This window comes from Strix uralensis, chromosome 9 (assembly GCF_047716275.1).
Source record: "Strix uralensis isolate ZFMK-TIS-50842 chromosome 9, bStrUra1, whole genome shotgun sequence".
Classification (NCBI taxonomy): Eukaryota; Metazoa; Chordata; class Aves; order Strigiformes; family Strigidae; genus Strix; species Strix uralensis.
Genome location: NC_133980.1, coordinates 6,982,166 through 7,008,565, shown reverse-complemented (window position 1 = coordinate 7,008,565; position 26,400 = coordinate 6,982,166). Strand labels below are relative to the sequence as shown.

Below are 26,400 nucleotides of genomic sequence, written 5' to 3'. Positions count from 1 at the left end.
ACTTTCCTTTGAACTTCTTCTACCCCTGACATCAACTGCCAGGAGCCCTCTTTCTTCAAAATTCTTCTTAAAACATCCCCAAATCACTCCCCTCCTCATTATTAACTTTTAGTATTTCTTCTTCTTCAGCAGTAATCTGTTCCATGTGACTGTGTAGCTCCTCTTAGGCATACTGCAAGGTTTGTACTGTCAGATTTTTAAGGCCAGATGGGCTCATATTGATGAATTATCTGACTTCCTGCATAAAAATACCACGGAATTGCACCCTGACCTTCCTGCATTGGTGCCAAAAGAGGAAAGAAGAGACTGGTTTTGAGAAAGTTACCCAATCCCCATTTAAACAGTTTAATAACAAGAATATTTTGCCATAACTCATATAATAGGTGATTTGTTGCATGGTTGTCCCCTGTTTCTCCCCCAGTTTACAAACTGGGATCTTACTTGTCCGGTCCAAACTTCCAGCAATCTGTATTATGCATTCATCTCTGAACGCTTAAAGGCCCTTTAGTACTTGTTATCTTCTCTCTATATATGTACCTATGGATCATGATCAAGGCAACTTTAAATATTCTTTTTGATTAGCTTTTTGATTAGCTTTCTTTGATTATCCCCTTTAAAGTAAATCATCTATTTCTGGATCTTCTGTACAGTGATATGTAATATCTAATGCCCTGTGTTGGTTTTGAATATTAATACCCGCCTTCCATTCCACTCTGAGATAAAGGTATAATGCTGATGAGAGGTGAAAAAGTAATTTGCAATGGATAATATTATTCAGTAAGTTGGGCCTTTTTCTCTATTCAAATATTTTATTCCATGGATTAAAAATATACATGCCAAGTTAACACATAATCAAATGGATAGGCTTTTTTTCATAACCCACTACAGAATATGCACTGGATGATTTGCATATTGGCTGTTAGATTAAAAATAGGTGAGTTAAATAGAGTTCATCACAATAAAAAATAATGTGAAAGTTATTAAATGTATAATGGTAGATATCTTCAGAGTGGTAGCAGCAAGGCAAAGTTTAAACTTACTTATTACTATAGTCAGGTAAGCTCCCTGGCATTTATTGTCAGCAATGCAATTTCTCAGCTGGTAATAGCAAAACAAACAATAGACTTGAGATATTTCATCCCATAGAAAGAGTCCCTCTCCAAACTGTCCAGTTTTACTCACACCTTTGTAAATATTTCCACTGGATAAAAACTGTGCAATATAAGCTGGATGTTTCATTTCATGAGTAAAAATATATCACACCTATACTACAATGTCAAAAATGCCCAACATTGTCAAACATGAACTTTGTAAATATCTTGAAAGTCATAGCCTGATTTTACCAATATCTGGCACAGACAACTTAGTATAAAGTGCCTTTGTTACCTAATTTATAAACATCTCAGGCTTAACTCATTAGCACGCTACAAGTTTAATTGCTTTTATTATTCCATTGTGAAAACCATGTGGCCTATTTTATACTAAAGGTTCGGCTCTAGCATCCGTTATGCATTTATATCCAAAGTCAAACCCATCTAGGCAAAGTCTTACACTAAGTGCCATTGCACCAGCAACACATATGTTGCAGAAACTAAAAGAACCCCAGGAAGGCATTTCAAACTCGTAGGTTCATATTTCTATGCTTCCATGACCATCTGTACCAAAAGCCTTAATTACAGGTAGCCAGTGTGTACTTGCTACAGCTCAAATGGAGACCTTTAATTTGCATTGGAGTAAACTGGGCTTTTAGCTTTAGTTCCAGTTCAGCCCCAGTGTTTTGGCCAAGATTGCAGCTATCACAGAGATGCTCTTAGAACATTGAAAATTCTGGCTCTGTGACTGCTGCGCACAGAGCTCACGAACTTGTGTTTCTGAGAATATTTCTGTCAGCTAAACTCAACGTCACAGAGAAAGCTTCCAGTAGTACAGGCATTGGCTGACATGGAGGTTTGGGTATTCAGACATTTGTTTTGCTCTCTCGTAGCTGTTATGAACATCAGGTATTTCCATTTCAAAAATCTGGGCTGTTGCAAGCACAGAGCAATACACACATCACACAATAAAGCAAATGATAACCCAGCCCTGCAAGGTGGCTGAACACCTACGGTGCAGCGATGAACGCTGTCAACTCCTTTAGAGCTCAGCTTTATCTCACACCTTGTGGAGTGACGATCAAAGGCAAGAAAGTTAAAAGGAAAAAGCTCTTGGTAGCCAAAACCTCTTCCGCAGTCTCAGCTGGTGACGAGGCCCATCAGCAGTCCTGCATGCTCACGCTTGACCCGCGTCCTGCTATGCAGCGTGACGTTTCCAAGCTGGCAACGGCAGGGATGTTTTGCAATCCTCCTAATGGAATGACTGATAGGAGCTGACAGGCAGCCTCTCTGGGCAGCCTGGCCACCATATCGCTGAGAAAATGTATTTCTCATTAATTCTCGAGGCTATTTTAGCAGATCACGCTGTGCCACACTTCACTGCAGAAAAGTCCCTTCTTTAATCAAATCTGGGGGAAAATCCCATTGAGGTCAATGACTGTTGCGTGTACAGGCAGAAGTAAGTGCCTAATATGCGCGAGTCTATGTTGTCTCAGAGGTCTGTGGAGCTTGTTGCTGCTTTAAGAATTAATTTTGAATTTTCTCACGTCAGAAAAGAGATAATATTTCTCTTATCCCCCTTCATAGAAACCAATACATAATCCTCCCTCTTCTGTATCTATGGCCATTTCGAAGGAAACACTTGCCCTGAAGCACTGAGCTTTTCATTTTGTGGTGGAAAATTGGGATGCAATGATTTTCCTCACCCTGCACATTAGAAGAACAAAAAGATTTTGACCCATAAGCGGGAAGATCAGTTCATTCTTAAGACACTGCACTGGTATCCAGATGATCTCAGTGCAGCTTCTGTCCAGTTCAGGGGTTTCCTATGTTCTCATTGCATCATGGCTGAAGCAACTTGTTAAAATTAATTATCAACACTTTTTCAGGGCAAAATGGGTCTCTTCCTATGTATGCCATTTTAGGTATTCAGACCAGTCTGGCTTTGGAATACACTATTTGTAAGACATAACTCTCAGCTGCAAAAAATCAGCTTCATTCCGCTCTCAGGTACACTAGTAAAAATATGGAGTAATTGAAAACTGGATTGAGAAGGCAAATAAAATAACATAACAGAGAGTTTCTATCATGTTGATACTGATTTGGGAGCTTTTTATTGCTGTTGTTATTGCTGATATTTCCATTCCAGAAACAATTCTACATGTACAAAACCAAGGAATTTAACATTTTTCTTGTATTCTTTCCTCTTTAATAATATCTGCCTCCACATATTTTCTAGCTACTTCTATTTTTCTGGTACCAGTTCATTCATGATAGAGTAATCGTTGCTTGAATCATGCTTATATTTACATGCTAAGATAAGTTATTAGTTTAAATGTCACAATTATTAAAACAAATGGATTAATTGTCTCTAATTTCAGGAAAGATGGATTTATTTAATACCAGCTGAATTTAACAGGCAACATATACCTTGCTGTAGTTGGTAGCTGTTGAAATCCCAATATGAAGCAAAATACCAACCCAATTAGGGTTTTAACTGTTAACAGAGGCCCATAAATCATGTCTCAAAGATGTTCAACAGGAACAACCTGGACAGCAAAGCTTCAGACCATTAAAAAAACCCTACAGGGCAGCTCAAAAGTAATGTGCATATTTCACAAGTAGAATTTTCAATTCATTCTGGCTTTTACTGGGTCTCAAAGCGGAGCTTTAAGATTTACAAAAGAAACCTGATAAATCAGCATAGGAAACCAGCCATTTTGTGCTGTTCTCAGGCCCTTATTGTTCCCTTGAGTTGCAAAGGTCCTTAAGAAGTTACACATTCATTATTACCTTCCCTTTCTTTGTATACCATCTCTTTTCTTTGGGGAGATGAAGCTACAGGCAGGAGTTTGTGCTGTTCCCAGGATCATTACTGGTTATGTGGCTTTCCGTCTGCACATCTGCTCTGGAAGAACTACAGAGAACATCACACAAAAAGAGATAAACTCACTTTTCAGAAACATCTCTATATACAGTCAACTTGTCTTCTACTAAATTAGCAACCATTCAGCCACATAAAGTAGTTTGCTATTGCAATGACTCAGGCATGATTTTTTGCTGCCCCTTTGAACAGTGCTGTCCATTTTACAGGCTAACCACATCAGTCACCAACTCTGGCTGTCTGATTCATCTCTTCACATTTAAGTCAAGTTCCCAAAAGATGTTGAGCTCAGTGCTAGGAAGGACTGACATCTCCTCCAGTTAGTTTCTGCAATTTAGTTTCCTTTTTCTTTTTTTTCTCTTTTTTTTTTTTTTTTCTCTTTTTGGGCTAAAAGCCCTAAAAACCCCCTACAGCAAGTATCCCACATTTCTCCCAGGAGCATTTCCTAGCCAGGGTCACTCCCTGTCCCTCAAGCACTTGTCTGAATCACCAGATGGATGCAGCATCCGGGTGTTGGCCAGTGGATTCTGACTACAGTCCCGTAAAGCACTCAGCGTTGCTCAACCTTTAGCTCTGCCTGTCTGAGTTAAGATGTCTCTCTGAGTCCGCGCTACCAAAGCTGTTCAGCTAAGCACAGTTTATAAGCCGCTTCCACCAAAAAAACCCTGCTGTTTAAACTGTGACCTGCTCCTGACATAGCAGGAGCCATGAGGAGCTGACCCAACACCTGCTGAGGACTTGTGATTGCAAAAGGCTTCTCCCAGCACTGGAAGGGCATCCTGCCACTCAGAACAGTCACAGTGGATTGCCTTATTGAAATTAGGGTATCTCTCACCAGGAAAACTCTCTTATCTTTAAGAAAGGGGCAATATTAACAAAACTGGTTAGAAGCTGTGGTTTTGGCCAATAGCTTCACATAGAGGATAATCAGACCATTCACAGGGGTGGTTCTTTGATGTTTGCATCCACTACCCCACTGCAGATTTCTGTCTGCCTCTGTTACCACACCAAGGAAGCACGTCTGCACCGCAGGTAGCTGGGTGGCCCAGAGCCTACAAGCACAGCACGTCAGCTACGCTGACTAGCCAAGGGAGCCCAGCTCATTCTGCTGGACCGGCTCTGCTCCCATCGCAGTGTCCCAGGGTATCATGAGGCCCCAGCTGGGGCAGAGGTAGGTGGCCCAGGCCAGGAGCCACCTCTGCAGGGATGCTTGGAGTGAGAGCTGCCACCTGGTACAGATATGCACGGTAGATACCGATGGCAACAAACCATAATCTGAGCAGTAACAGGGGCTCTGGTTAATGCTCTGGATCAGCCTTGCAAAGCAAATATAGCCTCTGTTTCACTGGTCTCAGAGTCACTCCACCATAGCAAAGAAACACTGAAATCCTTTCCATTTACCCCTGTGCTGAGATGAAAGGGTAAGGTCCTCAGTTGGTAACAAGTGATATAAGAGCTGAGGACTCCCATGACACTCTCCAGGCACAGGAGTTTGTGAGACCAGAGGACAGGCTTGTGGGCAGAGATCTTCCCCAAACTAGAATTGCATTTCCACATTTGTGCTCAGTCCCTGCTTTCCGACCTGCCGGCATCATGGACAGAGTTTCAAGAGCAGCCTCCAGCCTTTTCCATACTCTATGTATTCTGGGGTTTTTCTTTAATGAATAGTGATGTCTTTGGAAGGATATAAAGCATGGATTTCTTTTCTCCCAAAACATAAAGCGATACTTATTAGAGCATCAAACAGATCTTGAAGCCTAAGGTAACCCATCTGCATCTGACTCTGCCTTTCAGAAGTCAGCGGAATACATGGATCTATCGCTGTGGCGCTCTGCAAATCGGCTTTCAAAATATACTGCATACAAAATAACTCGCAGAGACTTAAATACGTTAATAACTTAAGAACCTAAATAAGCTGATATTTGATGTGACCTACATTAATGGGGAGGCATTACATGGCAGATAAGCAAAAAGTTCTCATCTACTGTACAATACATGATTTATTCATACCATAAACATATTGAGAAAAGGATATGCTCTGGCACTCTGTCTACTTATTTTTCCCACAGAAAAAAAAAATAAAAATTATGTAAGAAGATCATGCTGGTGAGAAGATATTCATATCACAACAGCAACAGGCTTAGTGGCAGGGCTGCCAGATACTTCTTTATGGTTGGAAAGATATAGAGAAAAGCACATAGGTTGCACCACAGTGCACCCATAATTCTAACTACCAGCCTAAGAGTGGAAGCAGTTCATAGAAAAGGCTAATGGCTTTACCCTGACTGATATCATTACATTAATAAAAATCATCAATAAAAGCATCAATTCCTGCTGTACTGTAAATGAGACAGTGGCTGAGTGTGCACTGCAGCTCCAAGATAAGGCACTAGAAAGATATCTAAATTTTTGGCTAATTCTAGATGTCAAGATAATTGGATTTTCCAAATTAAACCTTTCTGTAGTTAAAGAGGATTAAGGTTAGGGACTGTAGCAGGGAAAGCTACTGTCACTGTTATGAAGAATTTTCTGCTACAGTGCCATTTTTCTTCTTCTATGTCTGCTCTAAGCAGCCAAAATGGCAAGAGCTTCATAAAAATATTGAAGTAGTTATATCATTTGCCATCAAAAGTTGGCACGGGAAAGCTTTGTTTCTTGTGCATCTACCTATTCATTTTATGAGCTCTTAACAGAATTTTAGTGGGTGTTGAAGGGACAGTATAAGAGTGTTTAGGCTAAAGTTTAAGTTTTATTAAAAGGTTTGTGAAATGTAATATTACTAGATACAGTAGAATGCAAGGATATTGTAGAGCCAAGGTGCTCAGAGAAGAAGAGTATGTGGTGTTTGATCAAATATATGTTTAAACACTTGATCAAAACAAAGTTTGTTGTTTAGGAATGTCTTTTGCCTTTTTAATTGTCATGATAGCAATGTACATCCCTTAAACCTTGTGAATGCTTGTGTTTCGTGAAGGAATTAATTGGTATATTAATAGAAGTGCTGACAATATAAATATTCCTTGAGACACTTTGTCTCCAGATGGTTTCTCTGCAGACTTTCTCTGATTCCCCACACATCCAAAACAGGGATATAAACCTCCTGACATAGCAGAGCATGAGTCAGTCCCATAACTACAAAAAGAAATCTTCCCTATAATCAAATTACTCTCCATCCTCTTCTTGAGCAAGTTCTTCCATCCTTGCTGAAACAATAGATTTTGTCCACTGCTGAAGTAAACCACCAGATTCAGTGAACTTGTGTCAACCGTAGTCCTTACATTATTGTACATTGCTAGAGGAGCTCTTTCTTATAGTTTAAGGTCATCTCAACTTCACTTTTTCTAACTGCTGGAATTGAAAGCTGGAGTGTAGCACCATGTGATGAGATATTGCTGCAGAGTTCACTTGCAAGATACGCAAAAAAAAAAAAAAATCATCTTTCTTTATCATCTTTATCAGTTTAACAGCTACCTCCATACTCATGAAAGAGCCTGACATGTCTTCCACATCCTCCCTGATGTATCTGAGCGGACATTGCAGAAAGGACCCTTCAGATGCAAAGACACCAAAACACATGCAAATGGAAAAACAGTTGTCCTATCCTCTCTGCAAGGACTCTTTTGAAGGTCCACTGGAGCTCCTGCAATCCTCTCCACAGTGTGACTATATCTTGAGTAGCTGCACAGTGTACAGCACGACAGATGATGTTCTGTAGGCATCCCTGTTTCCCGGACACGTTCTCAGATATCCATCCATGGGTATGGACTTCAGTGCATAAAGGCTTAGGCAGAGAAATCCTTACGGATTTCATCGTATAAAGTTTTCTCCTCCAAAGTTTTTATGGGCTGAAGTTTTATATCCTTAAAGACTTTACCCCATAAAAATCCAAGAGGATAATAAAACAAATAGCATCTATGTCCAGGGTCAGTAGCTTGGGGAAAAAAAAATGCTCTTGGGTAATAATAATACCTTCAGTAGCAGTATTGACCAGAGACTACGGATCTATTCTTTTCCCTGTTGGCTGACATTTTACCGTTATTGCCCTCTGAGCTAGTCACTATTTGCATGCTGTGCAGAGTAGCCATGGGTACATGGCAATGCAGAGATATTATAGGCATGACTTTGAACTGTTCTTGAGAATGAGAAAGCCAAAAGTGAACTTTGCAGGCAGAATACAGAGCTTGTCTGGTCCAGCTGCTCACATTTTCATCTCACTGCCTTACTCCATGTATTTTAAATCTGAAGTGTATGGATACACCCAAAACCACATTCTCATGCTCATATTAATCCAGACTAGGAAATGGCTGCCAAGCTATAGAAAATAAGCAGAATGTCCAATATCTCACACAAAATAAGGATAAACTAATTCTGTGCCTATGTTTACATATGAAATTCAATAAAACTTGAACAAGTAGGCCTCCGTTTTTTTTAAAATGTTCATTGAAAAGCTAGATTGGTACCATTGTTTTGCTGCTGATACTCTAAGGGCCCTAAACGACAAGATAATTAAAGTCCATAGAAATATGAAATCCTAAAATCACTTTCCTATAAATCAGTGCAGACTGGTAAGTATTCCTACAGGGAGGAACGGGCACAGATCCATTTGTGGGCCCCCAAGCTCTTGGCAGGAGGACACACTTGCTATTTTCTGGTCTGATACCTCCATATCTGTGGCATTAACCATGGATAACACGGCTGTGCCCATGGAAAGCTGGAACTCCTCACCGGGGAGGAAAGTTATTACTGCCCCGGGTGGTCATGATACTATTACACACATTTGAAGCTTGTTAATTTTCCAAGGCTAAATGCTGGCCACTCCAGGCTGCTTCCATTCCAGTAAACGCAGGATAATGGGCTGTTTAAATATAGTAATCTAAAACATAAACAAATCCCCAGCGATACCCTCAACATCCAGGCAGAGTATTCAGCATAAGAGCACTCAGGGTGCATGTATGGCAGCCTGTCCCAATATCTGCTCAAAATAATTATAGCACATCTATGGTATTTCTGCACACCCCATACCAATAAACAGGATGAAAATAAATTGACATAAGACCATACCAGAGAACCTCTTGTCTAAAGCCATTAAAGAGAAGGACATAGATACTTAACTAGTTGGCACTCTCAGCCTTCCATTCTGGGTTGGTGGGAGCAGTCATCAGCTAAACAAATGACTCACGGAGGCACACTATGTCTTGGATAATTTTACATAGGTGGAGGATAGACTGGAGAACAGAAGTGAGGACATGTCAATAAAATGCCAAGCTATTCCCATAACAATACCTTCTGTGAATCACTTCAGTGTATAAGGTGATCTGGGAGATTCGTACACCCTGTAAAAATATATGTATGTTTCCCTCTCATGCTTTTCTGACCATCTCTATTAACTTTGTGTTCAGATTGTCTCTCTTAACCATGTTTACACTTTTTCCATGATACATTAATGAAGCTTTGCTGTTCCACCAGTTTCCAGAAAGGACCGCCCACATCAGGAAGACAAAATCTTTGTTAGCAACAGATGCATCCAAAGCAGTGCTGAACATGGTCTTTCCCAAACCCCAGCTCAACTGCAGCTCAACCTCCCTTGCCCTGATCGATAAGGGTACTGAGCAAGGCTGTTTCCAGGCTGGTAGCTCCTCCTGGCAGTTCCAGCACCAACCTGTTCTTTGGGTCCACCGAGTGTGAAATCCACCTCTCTGCATAAGACCAGCACAATGCATCATTTGAGTCATTTTTAAGGGATGACAAGGTTCATAAGCTTCGTGTTGCCCTCTGCACAGGAGTGAATTTTACTCTTAATGCAAATGGTGTTTAAATGCAATATTTTAAGACTAATATTCCATATAGGCACAGTGTCTGATTCATGCCAACTCAAGGGGTAATATGAATGCTTAGTATTGTTTAACCAGCTCCCAAGGACTGAATAAAACCCTCAGATGAAAGATGTGACCTTCAGAGAGCATGGAATCCCTTTTTTCTTTTCATCTAAAAGATAATTTATCTAATACTTTTCTCCTCATTGAAGACATAGGCTCGCTGCACTGAAAACTGTTTACAAATGTTCTTTCTCCATTAAATTGATTTTCTGAGTATAGATAGGCAGTGTTTTCTGGAACTAATTTAAATTCCCCTCTAATTAATATTCAGGACCAAAATATGTTATCTTTACATGACTGTGCAATTATTAAAGGGAAAATATAATCTGAGAAAGTAATTATTTTTCTTTATTTTTTTTTTTTAACTAGCCGTTAACTGACATGAAATGTATCATTTCTTTGCCTTTTTTAGGCTATGATTGAAGAAGCCATCACTAGAGAAGTATCTTTTTCAGTTATGTACACACCATTTGTGACAGAACTCAAGGCTGACAAAATAAACAAGATAAAGGACATGTTTGCTAAAATGCACCCTGATTATGTGGAGCACATATATACAGGTAACAGCAGATTTCACATGCTCTTAAGCACTGTATACTGCTTGTATGTGTGTGGCTGACTTGAAGAGAGTTTGAGAGAGTCTGGGGCTTAAACTCCAGACATTTCTACAGTTCTGGGGGGGGAAATTAACTTCTGAGATTTGATCTATGATTGTACATGATTTAGGTAATCAAGTCAGTGCTTAGGCAAAGTAAAGACTTCACACTGCAAATCTCTATAGACAATTTGTATCCATGAAGCCCCACATTTCCATTGTTGAATTTCATTATTGCAACTAAACTTTTGTTCAAAGGTAGATTTTCAGTGTATTGTGGTGACAGTGAGACCCAAGCTCATTCCACCTCGATGGATTTCCATTCGTTACCAATGCTCATCCCTGCAGATCCTGGCAGAGTGGACTCAAATAGCATCTCCTGGAGTAAACAGATGCTTAAATTCTGGTGACCACAGCCTTATTTCAAGAGGAATGGGCATGACATTTTGGCAAAAGAGAGACAGGGGGATAAAAGTCATTTCTTACTGTCATTAACCTGGTGACTTGGAACACAGTTGACCCTGATAACACTTGGCTTTGAGTTCGTGATTGAGAAACATAAAGGGGAAAATACATTGCTCAAGTTGAATTCTGGAAAGCCTCTATCTTCATCACACAAACTAGATGTGTAGCTCACCCCTCACTGCCACTTCCAGCAGGGTGGTCGAGAAGGCTGAGGTGCTGCCCACTCCCTGCCAGAGTTATGCTCAGGTCAGAGATGATGGCTTAGTCCTCACACCACCGCTGAGCTCCAGCACCCTGCAGATAAATAAGGCTGCCAAAGGATACACATTGCGTCTTTGGGGAGGAAAAGCAAATCTATTTGAAAAATACAAATAGGAATTAGGAAACCAAGTGTTTACCACAAAACTGTGCAAATATTTAACACAAGAAAACTTGGTTTGTTCATTTTTGTTTTGCTTAGGAAACCAGTATAAAACTAGATTGTGTTTGCCAGTTGCAGACCATCCATGTATTGGGCTTCTGGCAGTAGCTTTGGGGTTGTTCAAAGAGGGAAAATGAGGACTTATCTATCACAGAGGCTGTAAAATCCCTGTCTACCATTTACTTGCTGATGTGACTTTGTGGACAATTTCCTGGGACAAAAGTATCGGCATTAAAAGGAGCATAAAATAAAACTCCCAGAATCTGATTTTTAAGAAGACAAATTCATATTTTACATAACCCCCTCAATTTACAGCAAGGGTGAGAGGAGCACGTAAGGAGCAAACCTGTGCAAGTGTTGCACCAAAACTCAGCTTGTGTTCATAAATCACTGAATGACTCTGAAAGTATCACCAGTCATTTTCTTACTCCTCCCAATAAGGAAAAGGAAGAAGGAGAAAAACAAGGGGGGGTAAAAGATCTCAGTCCTGTAGTACTTTAGTCAATTATAAAATGGATTTAATAGAGCCAGTTCTGCCTTCAGATATGTTTGTTTATAAAAATCTATTGGTTAAATAATTGCTTCAATTTTACACAAGTTTCTCTGAGTACAGGTTCTGGGATCGCTGAAGTTTCTAGGAATTAAATGGGATAGATAGACAAAAGAAAATAATACGGGTATCAGGGTTTTGAGAGTGCAGTGGTGTGAGAGGTCTCACGCAGGCAGGACCTCTTCCAACCTCCCTCCCTTCTGTACTGGAAACCCTCTCAGACAGAGCAGACACAGCTTTTTTCCTAGACTTGATGCTGAGATAACTTACAACAGTGTTAGGTGAAGTCAACCGAAGCAGTAAAGGTTACTCAACTTATCTATTCATATCTGACCTAAAATCACACTGCCTACCAAAAAGAAAAATCACAAGAAACAAGTTTAGCTCATTGTCAGTGTGGTACCACTGAGCATTCAACCCGCAGGCCTGTATCTCACATAGGTGAAATTAAAAATATGAGCTAAGCCCCATTTTAACAGTGGGTGTGAAATACCAGATGTCTCACGAACATGTTATTTTAAATAACCTTCCTATTCTGTAGCAATCATCCATCCATTTTTGTCCAAGTTCTGCTAGAGTGTAAGGACTGAACTGATTTCAAAGTTTTCCTTATTGCCAAGGAAAAGGAGCAGATACACATTTAAATCCAAGTGTACAATGCAGTTTGTTGAAAAATTGAGAATCCATCAGAAGCAGAATATGCTGCAAGGGAAATATCAGGTCCACTCGCTTTGATTTATAGAGGGGTAAGTCCAGAGAGCTCTGAGTGGGGTTCTCCATTTGTCACTGTGATCGCACAGCCTGGCATCTTAAAAGCAGAGCTCACTGAAAACAGAGCACTCCTTTGTGAAAAGTGACACTGACATTCAATCTAGGTTTATTTTTTGCAGGGGAAGGTGAGGGAGGAAAGAACTGGTCTGGTTCCCTAAGCAAAGGTGGTTTATACAATTGCTCTGAGCATCTGTCCTCAACGAGGTCAGGGCAGACCGACTCAGTGGATACACAGGTTTTTTGGCAGAAGCAGTTACAAACTCTGGACAAGCTACAGCACAGGCTGTCACATGCCAGCTGGGTGGATCAGAAGGGACATGCAGGAAGCCTGGGATTATGGTGGTGGTGATGGCAAATGCACAAATCTGTAGGAAATCAAACCTCACAAATTCAGGGAACAATAAAACAGCTTCCTTTGCAGTTAAAAGATCAGGATGTTATGTTACCGAAGTGTTGAGTTATTAATGCTTTAGATGATCAGCACTGCAAAGTGCCTAAATGGAAAGAACATGTTTATCTAATGCATCAGCAAAATCTAAGCTGTTGATGCAAAAGGTTGCAAAGTCTGGAATTTCAAAACCCAGTTATAGCTGGATGGGTTGGTTTAGCCACCTTTGTTTTGGCAAGCTTTCTAGATCACTTTTCACTCCTCCTTAGAATTCCTTTTTTTTCTAAAAAAAAAGGAAATCTCTTATAACTGAAATGTGACAGTGGAAATTATTTTTATTTCTGTATTCCAGAACCTCATGGACTTCACATCTTGCCACAGACGACTGAGTGGCTGTCTCTGCCTCCCCAGAAGTACTCACTGACTCTGGGTTTCAGAAACAAACGTATTGGAAAAATCTTGGAAAGGCTGTCAAGTAGAAAACTGCCAATCTTTTCAGGTACGCCAACTTGCCTAATAGCTGGGATAGCTCAGAAGTAACCTCCATGATCCTTGCTAAATGAGAGGGTTTGAGGGGTTTCTTGGGACCCATTTCTCTGTGCTGGCAGCCTTGACTGTCCAGACAGCTATCCCCATCCTCCTCTTTCCTCCTCCACTTTACCTGTCATCTTGCTGGATACTCTACAGAAAACATATATAAAAAACACAGTATATGGCTTTGTGATTTCCTTTCCTAGACCGGAAAACACCTTTCAGTCCTCTCACGAAAGAAGAAACAAAAACATATTGGGATAGCACTGGGAAAAAGATCCTGCCAGTAATGGATTTTATAAGAAGCACCAAATTAACTGTGAGTATAAAATGCACTTTCTGCCGTGTAGTGTGTATGGTGGCAGAAGCCTGTACACGTGTGAATGACATGTGGTTTTTGGTAGGTAATTCATTTTGCACATGCTCCTCCTGTGTCCAGAAATGCTCAGTGAAATGCATTAGGAACAGAGTTCAAATGGGGTTTAGATACTTTTTTAAAGTAGCCCTAATTATTTAACAGTGTACCCAGTTTATTTAAAATCCCTTTGCTTGCAATTTTCTCAAATCTTTATGGCCTATTATATTATATCCCTACTTCACATAACCACCAAAACTACTCGCTATATTTGATACCCATAGTATACTACACGTATCACCAGGATCTCCATCAAGAGTTAATAATTGCTACTTGAAGCATTTCTAGTGATTTAGATCCCGATCCCTGTGCAGTGAAGTATGTGAAATAACCTTCAAATCTGTTACAACCATATTGAAGGTATATTAGTTAATTCTGCTCCATACTTTCTGCAATAATGTACACAGCTTTTTAGCACCATGGCTTTTGATTAGCACAAAAGGTCAAAAATCAAATTTGCATGTAGACTAGACTGTTTTAATGCAATTCTTAAATTATTCTCCTGAAAATAAGTGGAAGAAGCCTCTCCTCCCCAGATTGTAAATGCTAATGTTAACGCTTTTTCCCTAGCGATAACGGTTTTTTAGTTTTCTGTATGTTGAAGGAATCAGAGCCATTTCCTCGTCAGGGGTGTCTTAGCAAATCACAGGATTTATATTCTTAGGTTTTGATACCAGATAGGAGGTTGACAAAAACTGCTACTTAGCAACCCCTAGCAAGAAAGAAACATTAGCTAGATATTTGGGGAAGCTATATCTCCTTTACTCTCAGAGAGCAGCTGCTGAAACAACAGTGAGTGCTTGAACTCACATGCTTAGTGGGAGGTAAAGGTGCTTAGTGCTTCGCCAAAATGGGCGCTCATAAAGCATCTGCATCGGTGTGAGGCAGATGGAGCAGGCTGAGGGCAGACACCCCCGAGGAAACACACTGCTGCTTCTTTCCAGTTCTTTCCTGAAGCCATGTGCTCTTGGCTTCAGATGACCAAAAGCCCAAGTTATTAATGTGCAGGCTAATAGAAGTGGCATCTCTAGGAACGTGAAATATCTGTTATTGCTATGTGCATTGCACTTCAAACATTTAAGAAGCTAGAAGTATTAACAGACAGTTGGCTGGGTGCTGGAAACAGAATAAAACCCTGGTCTTCCTGGAAGCCCCAGTAAAACTCCAATTTTTAAACTTTTTTTTTGACCCCGCAATTCTCTCTTTGGGTATAACATAGAGCTTTTAGAGGTGAGATTCCTCTGTTGCCATTATTCAGTCTTTAAAGAGTATAAGGAAGAGAAAAAACTTTGAAATCGGGTATCTTTTGGATTCCATATAACTACCCTATTCTGGAAATTAATTTGGAGGAATGGGACCACACAGTTCAAGCAGAGATACGTAGTGTCTGGTATCCAGGATACAGGGAAAAGAAAACAGAGTCATCATGTAAGAGAGGAGAGCAGACTGGTGTGTTAGGCTTGCTCAAGCCTGTGTTAGGATTGCTCAAGCCAGTCCTCACTACCTGTATGAATTTACACTACTCCTATACAGTAATATTTTCTACCAGCTCTAGACCTCACCTCACACATTTAAATATTCTTGCTGAAACAGAAGAGGGCTCCCAAAAATATAGGGTGAAATCCCAGCACCACTGAAGACAGCAGCAAACTCGCCTTTTCTTCAAGGAGGTCAGCATAACATCCCCGTGGTTCAGGCAAGGTCTAGCCCAGTGCCACCTCCAGCAGCAGCAGGAATGGGATAACAGGTCTGAACATGGACCTATATATTTAGAACCAGACACCAGGGCATCAGTATGGGAGCTTTAATGGACAGGAGCAAAGCCCCAAGGTAGAAGAAATTATCACTGAGTTAGAACAAACTGATGCCAATTCCACATACGTTATCAGTGAAAACATATTCACTTTTCCTTCACTTTTCATAACATTGAATGATCCAGGCAAGACAGAACCTCTGACCCAAAAAGCAAATGACAAAGCCAATTATACCTGATAATACAGATAGGCACTGAGCCAGAACTGCTCTGCTACTGGTGATTAAAATCTCTTTATGGACCTGGCAGAGATTTGGCCACTTTTGCTTCCTTGAAAGTATTCCAAAATTTTCTTCAAGCTAGAAATACGATTCCATCATATTTCCATCACACACAAACTAAATAAAAAGCTTCTACAGGACAAACTTCAGATACAGACTCTAGCTTTACAGCTTACTTTGAGAAGACAAAAGAATATACTTGGTTTTTAATAGAACAAACATACTTTTTTGCCCTCTTCTTCATTTGCAGATGCAAGCATACAATCCAAAATGCTTGTCCTAATCAGATTTTTTCTGACAAAACATCTCAGTGCTAAAGCAGAGCTTATTAAGCCATGGCAACACTTAATATAAGTCAATTCTGCCACCTCAGTTTTGCAGCTACACAACCTAATTATATGATTTATACACACACCACTGTTGGTAAGACGTGCAGTTAAAGATTAAAAAAGTGGAACATTTTCTATTGGCCCCACTTCTTCATAAAGAACAGCCAGTCCCATTTAAATCAAGGGGACATTTGTGTATTGTAAAGCAAGAAACATTTGAAAAAGAATGTCACAGTCTGGTCCCCACACAGCATCATCTGCTGCTGGTGGGGAAATGCCATAAACACATACCATGACACAAAGGTTATTTTATTTGCCTTAAAAAATATATATCACTCAGACCTTCAACTCTCATATTCCAGCCAAGATTACCAGCACTGACAAGTGGTTATTCTATCAAGTGATTTCACTGGGGTGATTTCTGCTGCTTTGTACACACCAGATTTGCCTTTCTCCTGCTGTAGTCCCGTGTCAATGGCAGATGATGCTACTTAACAGGAGAAACAGTGGCTAGAGGGGCTTATTAGACTCCTCATATTATAAAGGTGAACAAAACTTACCATATGATTCACAGCATGATGCGTACATTTACAGATCTCACTGCTTTGTTGTCTATTTTTTTAAGTAGAGGGAAAGTGTTTACTACATACAGATTTCAGCATACACATTTTCTGGAGGATACCAAGGGCATTAAAGAAACATTATGATGGATTTTTTCCACTTGTTATTGCAATACACTACAGAGCTGCTCGCAAGGCATAACTTCATTCATATTTTGAGCTGAAAAATTGTGGTAAAGACTCCACCATAGAAAAGAAGAACTACTGGGGGGCATTCCAGACTTTTGCAAAGTGGTGCTCTTAAAGCTGATAGTTAAACATGCCACACGTGTTGGATATGACAGATCCTGCTTTAAATCCAGGCTGACCAACCACTTTGCTTTTCTTTTTCTTTAGCACTCAGCAATTAAACTTTATTTATAAATAGAAGCTGCATAAGGGATGACTCCTTTCTTGAGTATAGAGAAAAGCAAAAAATGGGGGTATCATCCCAAAATTCTCAATACATGAACGGACACATGATTCACTCCTCTCACGTGCTCTCCAGCTCCTTTTTGCAATGAAAGCCTGTCTTATCTTTACTCGTGGTTAGTGCTGGGTATTTAGCAATAGCAGGTAAACTCCATCCAGAACAGGCTGATCTGCTTTTTTTGTAGGTGCTTTTTCATCCCAAGGTCAGAGGAATGAGGATGTCACAGGGCTGATCCTTGGGCATCAGGACCTTATTTCTCTCCTAGAAGGAAGGTCTTTAAAGACACCTCTGGGGATAAACACCCCTTCATTTTTGTTTGTTTGTTTGTTTAAAGGGAATTTGTGCAGCAAAAAGTTTTCTGGGGAAAGCTGTCTCTTGGGAGGACACCCACCTCAGGCTAGACTGCCCATTATGAATAAAGTCCTCAGGAGAAAGTCCATCAATTGATCATTTTCACTTTTTTCTTTAAGTTCTCCTTGGAATACCAGACAATAGGGGTGAGGCCCATTCTGAAAGTAATAATTTAATAATATATTGTCTTCATATGTTACTGCATTTATAACCAGGATGCAACTGTGACTCCATATATTACATTTGTTGGTTCCTTTGCTACCTGATTCCTCAAATGTGTATCTCTTCTCTTTGTTAAAGGAGCCAACTCTTTTTCACTGAAGTCTTCATTTAAGTTTGCTCTTTACTTAACCTTCACTGTACCTACCTGAGCTGGTTTCATCTTTATCTGATTGCTTGGCCACTTTATTATGTTTTTTACTGCAGCTTAGTAGCGCCTTGAATTCTGCTCTAGTTCATGTAATTCTCATCATGTGGTTCAGCTCCCTGTAGAATTTTTTCTCCTGCCAGCAGCAGTTATTTACTTTCTCTTTCTGCATTTTTCACTGTCACTGAAACGCCACCTCCGACAATGTTCAAACTCCTCTAATCCCTTCAAAAAAACCCCACTGTCAGTTATTTATTTATTTACTTCCAACCTACTATAAACTTAAATAGCATTGCTATGTCCACAGAGTGCATGTTGGCACAGATGCCCAATTTGTTTCCCATAGCTACATGGCATGGTCTCGTATTTTTCTGGAGAGTCAAGCAGTGAAAAAATTGTTTTCTTTTTGCCTTTACTTTCTTAATCATTGGAGAAGCCCCCAACAGACACAGCATGATGAGAGAGGATTTTTACCTGCTTTCTTAACTGATGACTCAATATACTCATTTCTTAGTGCTTACACAAAAAGGTTTTGGGTGGATTTCAAGAATAGCAGGGAAAAACCTTTTGCTGCAACTAAAGTGTTGTGAGAATATTTCATGATGATAAGAGCCCTCTTTCTCTCTCATTAACTGATTGCTTCTCCTTATTTTAGTGCTCACAGCTCTACCTGGGGACACAGCTATCTGGCTTTCAAACGTCAATGATCAGGTGGAGATGGGGCTCCATTTTGTTCCTTCCTTTAGTGCCATGCTAACTACACTGTATCACGTTTATAGCTTCATATATTGGAGATCACAGAAATCTTTTTTTCTTGCTGATATCTCCTACTACTACTAGGTCAGGACCTCAGAAAAGGACTCTTCAAGTGATAAAAATAGTTTGTAAGAAGGTTGCCCTGGTCTCCCTTCTTAGAGGTGGGTCAACAGAAGTTCATGAGAAGGTAGGCCTGGAAGGGCTCTCCTGGCTCCTCAGCTCAAACCACCTGCTATTATACACCTTTGTGTCACTTAATATCCTATTCATAAATTGAGTGAAATCCATCTTCGAACTAGTCTGTTGGGTTTGTGTGAGTCAGGGTTGTGGTAGTAGGGAAGGGGGCTACAGAGGTGGGTGGGTTTGTGTGAGTCAGGGTTGTGGTAGTAGGGAAGGAGGCTACAGAGGTGGGTCCTCACTAGTTAAGCCTTCTACCTTTTCTACTCTTGGTGAAACACTGCAGACCTTCAACCTGAATTATAAGAAGCTTAATTGCCACCCCAGTCTTATTTGTACCTATTTATACACAACGATCCTTCTGTTATCGTTGTTTTTTCTCTCTCCTTCCCTTTTCAGTTGTTTGCTCTCTTTGGAATTTAGCCCTGCAATATGTTTATTGAGAAGAATAATAAGCTCTTGGCATTTTCATTAATAGACTAATCAAACCACACTTCTCTCAAAAGAGGTATCCCCTACCGTGCTGGCTTCTCTGCTCCATGATGCTTGGGTTTAAATTAACCTCTCCAAACACAGCTGACTGGAGCTATCTGCAATACTCCAGAGAACTGCTGACCAGAGCGCCTTTTCCCTCTGCAGTGCTTGATTTTCTCCTTCAGCCAATGGAAACACCAGTTCATTGGCTCAGCTCTTTCTTTTTCAGTTGCTTTCATATCTGGAGCTCCCAGATTATAGCTTCATTCCTGCCGTTGCTCTCTAGTGCATGGTCTTTTATTTCAGACTATTTTACAATTATATTAGGTATTGTATTAAAAGGGGTATTTATATTTTTCTAGAGTTAAAACTAAGCTTTTTTTCCATTATTATTCTTGTAAGACATATCGAAAGCAAGAACAGCATTGTCATTATGTTGTTAGACTTGATACAAGAGCTATGTTGATAATCATTTTGATAACACTAGATGCTTGCCTAATGCAAATTTCTGCAAAACCAAGATCAAGATCAAACCAAATGATCAAGATTCTTTGCCAAGAGAAATTCATTTTAAAAATGGGACACAATTTATTGGGAAAAAAAAAAAAAAAAAAGTGTCATTCAAAACTTTCCCTTCACCTTGTTCAATATACAATTGGACCTGGAATCACCTACCTGGAAGTTTATGTAAATGGCAGCATCAGCATGCCACATATGTAACCGCCGGAACAAAGGTCTGCTAAAAATACTGGAAGTGGTTTTGAAAATTGATGCCAATTCTTGGAATTTCAAACACTTAAATACATTCAAAACCCTGATTAGATGAATGGAAATTTTACTCTGACGGGCTGAGCATTCAGATATGCAATGGCTACATCTCGTCAGGAATCTAGGCCAAATTGCTTTTGAAAATCTCACTAGGGTGCTTATTTGCATTTTTGGCATCAGAATACTTTTGAAAATATGGTGGTAAGGCTGCCATCCATCAAACACTTCAGCAGGTGCTGAGATTTTATGCAAGCATTTGGCTGAGTTTCTATATTCACATGCTTAAAATTTACCATGTGCCTAGCTGCCTGGGTGATCAGAGACCACCTCTGCAGGTTTCAGTCCCTCAGGGTTATATATTTGAAAACTATGGATTTGCCTAGTCTGCAAACAAACCATAAGCTGACACACTGCACAGTTTCCTCAACCTCTTCACTGAAACTTTAAAAGCAATCCATAAAAGTCAGGTGATATTTAACAGAGGGGATTATGGAAAAGCCATTTCCAAATGAGAAAATTGCATTCATGTTTGTTATCTGCTGACTCCCCTTCACATATATTATGACTACATATTTATTTTTTCTAGTACTACTAGAGAGATTGTGGCAAGAAAGTCTTTTTTTCTTCCCTCTATAAAGATCGTCAGCAGCATTATCTTAAAGGCACTGGATGCCACATTGCTTATAGTATTACCTTTACAAATATATGACAAGCCTCAAGGCATAGGACTCAAAGGATAAGTGTGTTTTCTGCGACTCTCTTCTAACCTACTTGCTTTTGCTGAGAAAACAGGACAATCACTGTGCATGTTCACGTGGGATAGAGAAGTTGCATTACGCCAGCTTCCTCGGCCGTTTGCAGAGAGTCGAGGAACAGTCCCAAGTGATTAATCAAGCGATGGCTGAGCTAGCAACGATTCCCTACCTGCAGGACGTCAGTCAGCAGGATGCCAAACTGGTAAGTATTTATTTCTAATACTTATTTTGGCCTTTAGAGGCAGTGAGCCAGGGAGGGAAGGACTGGGGCAGAGCACTGCACTGCAATTTGCTCTGGAAGTAATTTTTCAAATGTGCGGACCTGAAGTAGTTTTAAAATCCTACTGCAGTGCCTTGTCAGAGGAGGTGCTAATCACCTGCAAGGATGACTTTTATAGAACCAGCATGACTCATCTGTAGGCATATTTTTAAAACCTCTTCTTTTCCCCCAAACCTCCCCAGATCAGTCTGGGAAAATGATTGCAATTATTCAGATCATGCTACTTTAAGATATCTAACATCAGAAGCCACCTGCAGCAAAACAGGCCAAATCTAGTTAAAGCTGAGGAGAGGGAGGAAAGGAAAGAAAATATTTTCTTTCCTGGTTCCATGTATGACTTGGTCCCTGTCTCTGAACAAACTCGTCTACCTGCTATGCTTTTGTTTTCCCTCTGTAAAATGAGGGCAGTGATGCTAGAAGGGCTGTTGCAAAATCAGAGTCATTAATAGCTTGATAGTATATCAATAAGCTGCAATCAGAAAGTACCATATGGTTATTCTTCCATGAGGCTGTCAGGTTTTCTGATAGGGGAGGGAGGAGGGAGCTCACGTACATGCAAAATTTAACCATTTAATTCTAGGGGAAAATAAAAAAAAAAAAAGTCCCTCCACAGTCTCTGCATTTAAATACAGTCCAATTTTGGTGATCCAAATTCAGTTCACTAAAAACTCTTGGTTTTCCCAAAGCCGGTCCCTTGACATTTGTTTGCAGTCCCGCAAAGCTCCTAAGCTCTGTAGAATTAAAGCTTCACAGCAGCTTGCTTTAGGGAAGATGAGCAGCGGCCTGCAACTGCAGGAGGTGGTTGCCAGACTTTGAAGTCTGGGCTCGAGATAAGGGGAAACGACATTGCAAAGAAACTGTGTTATTAAAAGACATTCTCCTTTTGATGCAAGTTTTCTAGTATTAAACTTCAGCAGGCCCACATTTCAAGGCTGACTAAAGGGTCTTGAGTTATTGGTAGATATCTCGATGATAGGTTTTTCTCCAGGGTACAATATTTTCAGTACATCACACGTTAGGCACAGGCTATTACACTGTTGTCTGTATCTTGTCATGTAGTAATCATAAGCCTGACCTCCCTGGAAAGCTTTTTGGGGGAGGCTCTAGGCCACCCAAGACAAAGGTCTTCACTCTCTTAGGGGTAGGACTGGGCAGGACAAGGGTCCGCACTTGAAGTGACAGGTTGTAAATCTTTCAACGAAACACATATGCTTTGTTTACTGAGCCCAAGGTAAAAATGTTTTTTAAAAGAGTAAAGGCAGAGAATCTCTACCAGCTACCCTGCCCAGAGCATTAAAATGTATTAATTCAGCATTCATTTATTTTTCTTTGTTCTGTCATCCTGCTGTAAAATATATCTAGTCTGTGAGAGCAAATGGAGGCTCAGATGCTTTGCAGCTAAAATATTTTAGTGAACTTCAGACACCACAGTGTTAAGGCACATGACTGCAAGCAAGAACTTGCAGAGTGACTTCACCAGGGAGTGATAAATGGGCTTTATCTTTCCTGGTGGCACCAGCCCACATGGCAGAGGCTCCTCTTACGCCAGTAGGGACCGTTTCCCCACCACATCGTGAGTGCATCAAGAGCAGAACATTGCTGCCCATCGTTGGGTCTGCACGCCCAAACCATCCAAGGAGCAAATGAATGCTCAGCCTCCCTGTCATCCTCCTCATTTCACTGGAGCCCAGGCAGCATGAAACATTTGCAGGACTGGGCTGTACTGGTGTGATTCAGTGGCTCTCAGTGGATGCTATGGAGGCAGCCCCACCATGTCCATGGGGTCAGAATCACAGCACCCATGCTGACCCCATGCGCTTCTCACTCTTCAGCAACATTTTTAAGACATAGCTAAATTTTTCCATGAAGAAAACTGAGCTGGCCAAATTCTAATCTCACTTGTACTAATAAAAATTTAAAGTAATTCCTCTGAGGTCATTCTGAATTTACATTGGTAAAACTGAGATAAGGCTTTATGACCAAGGAAGGCAGTTAAATTGTGTGAGTTAGAAAATGCTAAACATGCCAAATGTTTATTATCACATACAGTATAAGTTGTATAAAGTTTAAAACACACTGAATTTATAATAGTGCAATTTACACTGATACAGCAAGGATCCCAAAGGCACTTCAGTTATAAACTCTTCTGTGTAAATGTCTTCCTGTAACTAAATAAATAGAGTTCTAATCTATGGCACAGAGAACTTCAGCTGAGGCCTTTTTAGATCAGTATTTATTCATAGACCCTGGCAAAATAAAGATTTCAGTTAGCTTGAACAGTGTAATATAAGTGGAGAAAAACCCTGAAGAAAATCTTTCCAAGGTTTATGATTTCAATGTCACCATATTTGTACCTCGTAAATCAAGATGAAAGCTTGTTAAAAAAGCAGAAATCTATTTCAATTTAAAATCAAATGAGGACAAGATATTTTAAAAAATGCCACATTTTTCCTTGGAGGGAATTTTAAAAAAAAAAAAAAAAAAAAAAAAAAATCAGCTTTGGGAGAATTACTGTGGTTTGCCAACTGCCCACTCTTGTAGCATGCACATTTTGTCTGCCAATGGAGCTGGTGAAAAACTTCGGGTGATAAAAATTAAAACCAGAGCACACACTGGACGCTTTTCACTGGCATGTACCAATATCAGTGAAATTTTAATTGGGAAGGTTTCTTGTTTTAACTTTTCACCCAAAGCAGTGAAACCTCCAGCCTGGTTGATCTGTCAGAGCAACCCCTTAGGGGTGACAGACCCTGGTCCTGGTCCCAGTCCTGGTAGGTGCTGTTCAACCAGTTTTTCAGAGAGAATCACTCCAAGAAAAGAGATGGAGAAATCCTCCCCTTCCCCTGACCAGTTCCTCCTTTGCCTGATTTGATGTAGGATTTGTGCTTTGCCCATTCTGCCCTTAATACCCTTAATCTCTGGACTGTGTCTATTCTGGATTCATAGAAGGAGATTATCTGTCATAAAAGTATTGTGATGGAAAATTTCTGACAGGTTCTTGACTCTTTTCACATTAAAGTCAGAGCCAGAAATTTGCAGTTTTGTTTTTCATGAATACTGATGCATGACTTAAAAAAAATAAAAGTTTTCATCAAATGTTGGGACCAATAAGATTCAACTTAATGGCTGCACAAGCACAGAGAAAGCAGGCTGGAACCGACCATAGCAAATTTATTTAGAGAATCAAAAGAAGATTCCTGCATCCTTTATCCAGTGTTGGGACACAGACAAAGAATTTTAACTTCAAATACCTGAATGCAAAAGTGAACACAAGGAAATACAGATCTGCTCCTTGAACCTCAAGGCAGCATTTTTATATCTTGCGCAGATGAACCTAAACACTGATGGTTTACGTTTCATCACCTTATGTACTCACGCTGCTGCCCATCTACGTACAGAAAGAAGAGACAATTTCTCTATGAATGCTTATGCTTATACTGTCCAACTACTTGCGATGAGTAACAAATTTGGGAAAAGCACCAAAAACTATTGTTTGGGTTCACTTTAACCACTAAACATTTTGGAACAGACCTAATAGAGCACACCAATATCACAGGTATTAAATACAGGTTTCTCCCAGTTTGTTCCTAAACACTGATGCTAATGGCTGCTCGTGGGAGGACACCCTGGATCCAGCCCTATCTCTCTGTTACTGAATTAAGAGCAACTGAAACATTTTCAAGTGTTTGGGAAGGGTGCAGGGTGAGGCAATGCTATAACTAACCTGGAAGGGTACTGGAGTGAGGCAATACTGCAACCAACCTGAATTTTAGCCTTCCCTGTAACACTAAGGACTGATTAGCAAGTATTTTCCTACAGCTCCTTTTTATAGTTTACACTAGAAATTGTCAGCCTTGTTTTTATGCTCTGTTATGCTGAATGATGGGGAGAAGGAAGGGTTTGCCAAAGAAAAAGGATAGTAAAAGCAGAGAAAATGAGCTAGATACTTCCAGCTAGAGTAAAAACATCTCAGCTTTAGTGTTGTCCTCTTGTGAGGTTTTACATGCTGCCTTAAATTATGATACATTAGCCTTGGGAGAAAATACTAAAAAGCATTCATGTACGACACAGAATATCCCAGACAGCTAAAGAATGAAATATGGAGCCTTTATTCTTTACAACCCAAGTCTTCCTTTACTAAGTATAAACATTTACTGCATTAAAACGTATAGGTTTAAATACAAATTTTCCGGAGGATTTTTTCCCATTGTTAAGTATTTTATATCCACAATAATACAGCGTAATGGCTGAAGCAAAGATGAGGTGGCAGTGCTCATTGTGTGAAAGATGAGTAATAAAATCATCAGCGTACAAATGATTTTTTAATTAGGTTTTAATCTGTGTATTTAGAGAAGTTATTTCTGTGTGAATTCCACACTGATAATTTTTATCTTGGTGCCACAGCTGCAGTCGCTAATGGCAGATGCCATGGACACCCTTGAAGGAAGAAGTAGTGATAAAGGACGTGTGTGGAATAAAATTCAGAAGGTAAAAACCTGCGGCAAAGGGCAGGAGAGTATATCGTTCCTTGGGGAGTAAATGTCCACCTGAGTCATATCTGTTCAAAAGGTAGAAAAGAAAGTAGGTGCCATTTGAAACCTGACTGTGTGCCTTGAACTCTATTAGAGCTCAGGCACTAGCCACAAATACATATTTATTATTTGCTTTAGCCCCTATGGCTGATCTTTGTCCATGTTAATAGTATCATGTGGTTATCTAATTGACAAAAAAAAAAAAAACACCAAAACCCTGAATAGCTTTTTTTTGGCTGATAACTCTACTTCCATCTTGGTCATATGGGGTAGTGTGCTAATTGGGGGGGGTGGGGGGGGGAGTTGTTAGGGAATAAAATTCAGTTCAACAAATTAGGTCCCTTAGTGGAGCTCAGATGAGGCTTTGGTGATGTGAGATGTAAAAGACATGTAAATGCCTTTCTGGAGTCTCTGCACAGCAACTGGTCAATTTAATTCTTAAAGGATTTGTGAAATACAGGGAGTCTTGTATTGGTTCTCTGTACAGATGAATCTGACCCGATGTAATGAATAATAGGTCAGGCTGGGATTTAATAGGAGTATCTTACATTTTTATAA

The 26,400-nt window shown here is 40.1% G+C and overlaps 1 protein-coding gene across 1 annotated transcript in view; it reads left to right on the top strand.

Moving 5' to 3' along the window:
• Nucleotides 1-26,400, top strand: part of SPATA16 (spermatogenesis associated 16) — an 81,908-nt gene that overhangs the window by 41,836 nt on the left and 13,672 nt on the right. Inside the window, exons 5-9 of the mRNA XM_074878172.1 lie at nt 10,264-10,411; nt 13,394-13,540; nt 13,779-13,891; nt 21,068-21,232; nt 25,715-25,798. Of these exons, the coding sequence (XP_074734273.1) occupies nt 10,264-10,411; nt 13,394-13,540; nt 13,779-13,891; nt 21,068-21,232; nt 25,715-25,798 (657 nt within the window). The remainder of the gene's footprint in view (nt 1-10,263; nt 10,412-13,393; nt 13,541-13,778; nt 13,892-21,067; nt 21,233-25,714; nt 25,799-26,400) is intronic.